This window comes from Aotus nancymaae, unplaced genomic scaffold (genome assembly GCF_030222135.1).
Source record: "Aotus nancymaae isolate 86718 unplaced genomic scaffold, 86718_ANA_hifiasm-v0.15.2.pri h1tg000108l, whole genome shotgun sequence".
Taxonomy (NCBI): Eukaryota; Metazoa; Chordata; class Mammalia; order Primates; family Aotidae; genus Aotus; species Aotus nancymaae.
Genome location: NW_026988523.1, coordinates 31928430 through 31932690, shown reverse-complemented (window position 1 = coordinate 31932690; position 4261 = coordinate 31928430). Strand labels below are relative to the sequence as shown.

The window sequence follows — 4261 nt, the reverse complement described above, 5'->3', positions numbered from 1 at the left end:
GAAGTTACCACAAAAATGGAATTTCTGTCAAGAAAAATAATTTTTCATTATTGAACCAGAAGGTCATTGATGGTTATTAGACCAATACAATAGAATGGTGTTTTCCAACCTTTTAAAAAAATATTTGTAATATTTTTTGTTGAGAATATTTCAGGGAAAGAGCATTATCTTGCCTATCTCTATAGATCTGGTGGCTCACACTCAGCCAGAAAAGGCACAACCAGGCGAGAATCACATATATACACTACACTCTGCTTTGGGACATCAGGGCGAGACGTTAAGTAAGTCATTTCATTTGACAAGTGGGAAACTGAATAAACTGTATGGCGTTCCTCCACCATAATGTGACTTACTTTCCAACTATTAGTTTCAACTATTAGTATTTCACACGCTGACATAGTCAACATTCCAGCCATCATCTCCACCCTCTTCATCAAATTCACTGCCATTTCCAATCCCAGATAAAATATGTTCAGGGACAAGATCAGACTGGGAAATACAGACCTGGGCTGAGTGTGAGCTCTGTGGAGGTCTGAGGCTCATAAATAAAATACCTACTTGAAGATACACCTGAGATCATCTGGTCCAGCCTCTCCGGAAACCCAGAGGGAGCAGCAGAGCAAGGACCAGAGCGCTGACTCGCAGTGCAAAGCTCCTGCTGCTGACACCATCCCAGGAGCAGCCTCCCACACCTGCCCCACAGGCCTGCCACTCACCTTGCCTCCCAGGCTACTCTCCTCAAGGAGTGAAAGGAGGGGAGACCTTTGCCCCAACCACAGATCACCTATTAATTCATTAAACAAATATTTTTGAGCACTTGTATTATGTCAGATACTGTATAGGTACTGGGGATAAAGAGTGAACCCATGAACATTGAGATTTCATTCTATCCAGAAAGATAGATATTGAAAAACAAATATAAGCAAGTGTTACCCAGAATACAGGGTGCCATGGGAGCATTTCACAGGAGAAACAATACAATTGAGGTTGAAGATGCAAGGATCCAGAGCAAAGTGTAGGGATAGGTGTTGCAAAAGACAAGGGGCCATTCCTCCCTGGTAACACAGGAAGTCATGAAGGATGGCTGCAGCTGTAAGTGGGCTTGAAGACTTAGGAGCAGGAAGCAGAAGCACTTCATGTTTGACAGCAGCTCTTTGCTCTGTGTGGTAGAGGCGGTACCATCTATCTAGAGGCAGTGGTGAAGGTTTGGAAGGTTCAAGGGAAATGAAACGGCATGATGTATGTGCATGGTGAATACAGGGGGGTATATGGGGACCATCAATCCATGTTTTGGACCAGCCAAGGTGGATGATGATTTTATGATGGTGTCAGCCTGCCAAAACATCTGTTTTTGTTTTCATTTTTATGGGAACTAGGCATAGCAGGGAGAATACAGCCAGAGATGAGGCTTTGCCAGTCAAATACAGTGACAAGCCAAATGGGTAACAAAAGAAAGTTTATCATATTGGCAAATGAGTAGCTGAAACAATGAACTAAGAAAAGTGAACCTGGTGGGGAGTGGCATGAAGAATGGAGGAAGCCTGTGGGCAGGGGAGAAGCAGATTCTAGTGGATGTACCCAAGCAAATCCAAAAGAAGGGGCGGTGAAATGGGGGCCCAAATTCATGATCCCAGAGAGTTAGAAGATATGGCTTCTAGTTCAGACTCTGCACAACTTTGAGGCCTCCTTTGCCCCCTCTGGCTAACGTTGCTGGTCTATGTAGAGTGGGAGTAACCTAAAACACCTTGCAGCTGGGACTTTCTATGACGTCACATTGTTGATCAATATTTTAGGTACTTTGGTATCTGAATCAAATGCACTGAGCCCTCAGTAGTGGCACATGTGTGCTTAGATGATTGGTTCCAATCTTATTGATAAAACCTGCAGAAACCCCGATCAGTGCCTGCATTGATCCAACATCTGTGACTTTAGATGCCCAGTCATTCTTTGGATTCCTCCAGAAACCCTAATTTCAATTCCCAAGCTATGTCATTATAAATATCCTTCTAAGTCATGATCTTCTAATCGTTATGGAAATACTGAGGGTTTATGAAGGGGAAGGATGCTCTGGGGGATCTGGTAGTGACACAGGGTGACAAAGTGACAGAGTGACAGAGTCACTGGAATGTGGGAAGTTGTCATCACAACCACCTGGTTGGGAAACAGTTTTCACATCATCTGTGGCTCATTCCCTTGAGTTCAGCACAGTGTGTGTATAAAAGGCTTCCACTCACAGTGTATCCTCAGTCCCATCGCTTGCCAAGGTTACGAGGACAAGGTGAGTGTTTTTACTGATCTGATGGCAGTTTGAGGATGAGTGGGGCTGTGACACCTCCTTTGGGAAAAGCCATTTGAGGCTGGAGAGAATGAAAATTGGTCATTCCAGGAACACCAGATTCATGGCAATCATCGAGGTGGTTCAGAAGCAGCAAACCCAGGAGTGAAGTTAACCAGAGATTGGGGCCGTGCAGAGTCGGGAGGGGTAAGAGGAGCTAGTTTGTAGGACAAGAGACAGCCACACAGGACTGAAGAGTAGGGCTAAAGGCACAGCCCGTGATGCAAGAACAAAAAAAGGGAGATGATGATGAGAGGTGATGTAACCCTGGACTCAGGTTAAAAATGTGGTTTTTAGAATGCAGAAATTAGAGGATATGATAGTAAGTAACTGAAGATTTAGGGGACTACCTAGTGCCCTAAGCTGTTGCCTTCAAAGTCAGGATTCTTGAGAGAATCAAGCCAGGCACAGGAGAAGGTGTCACCAAACTAACTTACTCACTGCTGAATCTCTCCTGTGTCAGGGAAAGCAGGGCCGCTCTGCCTATAATGATGTGGCTTCCAGAGCCACATATTCAACTGTAGAATTTCAAGCTCTGTAGAAAAACTGTTGATACAAACAAGGTTTATATTAATTAGGTCTTTGAAATGTTTGCATTGTTTTTTAGAGTAACTGGACTTTCTCCAAGATGTCCTATCAGAAACACCAGCAGAATTACCAGCTCCCTGCCAAGTGCCTCCCCAAATATCCACCCAAGTGCCCCCCGCAGGCCCCTCAGGCTTCTGCTCCATGTCCAGCTCCATGCCCGCCTCCAGCTCCCTCGTGCTGTGTTCCCAGTTGTTGTATTTCTGGCTTTGGAGGCCACTGCTCTGTCGTTTCACTCCGGTTTCCACGATTCTACCTGCGTCAGCCCCAGCATTCTGACTGCTGTGAGCACGAGCCTTCCAGATGTTCCTGTTGCCATAGCTCTGGGGACTGCAGCTGACCCGTAACCTTTCAGGAACCAAAGAATCACAGCCAAGGTCCAGCCCTGAGTTGATGTCTTCCCTCACTCTTACTCTCCTCCTTCCTTTTCCTCCTGAACTCAGTTGCCTAGCTTCATAGGGGATGGGTTCCCCCTTTTGATGAGAACCTCGGGCCTCTTGGCCTTGGCTCTGTTCCTAGATCAAGGAGACCTGCATGCAAGAGAAAAATCTGCTTTTTGAAGCATGATCAGTGTGCTAAAATAAAGCTTATCTTTCCCGATGTCCTCTTCTTATGGATGTTCGTCGATCCTCCATCCTCAGCTCTGAAAAGCTCACGTTAATCTGAATTATTTAAGCAGACTCCCACAAGGTGCCAGCCAGGTGGGAATTCCCACCAAGGTAGACCCAGCATCTGAGTTATTTGAGAAGGCTGTGAAAAGCCGAGATTCAGAAGGGAAGATTACGGAGAGTTTCCAAAATGTAAGAGACCGTGTTCCACAGCCGCTGCGGCAGGTGCCACGATCACCGAGTTTTCTTTCTACTTATTGAGGACATTTTGCTTCCCAGACCCTTCTTATTTGAGAGAATCTCATGCTCAGGAAGAAGATGGTACAGCAATGCTTTTACTTCTCAGATCTCAGTTTCAGAAACCATGAGAAATACATTCCTGGGGGCATATTAGCTCAACTGAGTCCCTCACTCCATGTCTTCACTCGGGAGCCGGGATGAGGGGGAGTTTGTTCGTTGTTCAGTCAGCACAACACCCAGGGGACATCTGGCCTCGGTGTTGCTATCTACCCTTTTCAGGTTTTTCCCTCTTATATTCAACAAGGCAAATGGCATAGGTGTAGGGCCTGCTCTTAAAGCAATGTCCTTCCTGACCCAAGAGCAGGCATTGGTCACAGGCCACAGCAATGCTGCTGCCCATCCTCCAGGGTTATAGCTCTTAGCCACAATCTTGAGACACTCAGTGCCTATCAGGTCAGTGGGAAACAAAGAAATAGGGTTATGGTCAGAACCC

The 4261-nt window shown here is 46.0% G+C and overlaps 1 protein-coding gene across 1 annotated transcript; it reads left to right on the top strand.

Moving 5' to 3' along the window:
• Positions 1 to 2245: 2245 nt before the first annotated feature.
• LCE7A (late cornified envelope 7A) lies at positions 2246 to 3526 on the top strand. Its single transcript, XM_064370604.1, has 2 exons — positions 2246 to 2278; positions 2943 to 3526. Exon 2 carries the CDS (start codon positions 2964 to 2966, stop codon positions 3258 to 3260), a length of 297 nt encoding a protein of 98 aa, XP_064226674.1. The 5' UTR covers positions 2246 to 2278; positions 2943 to 2963; the 3' UTR covers positions 3261 to 3526.
• The last annotated feature ends 735 nt before the right edge of the window (positions 3527 to 4261 follow it).

What these genes read in the sequence shown, in the direction of transcription:
- LCE7A (XM_064370604.1), top strand. Translation starts at nt 2,964, where the DNA reads ATGTCCTATCAGAAACACCAGCAGAATTACCAGCTCCCTGCCAAGTGC.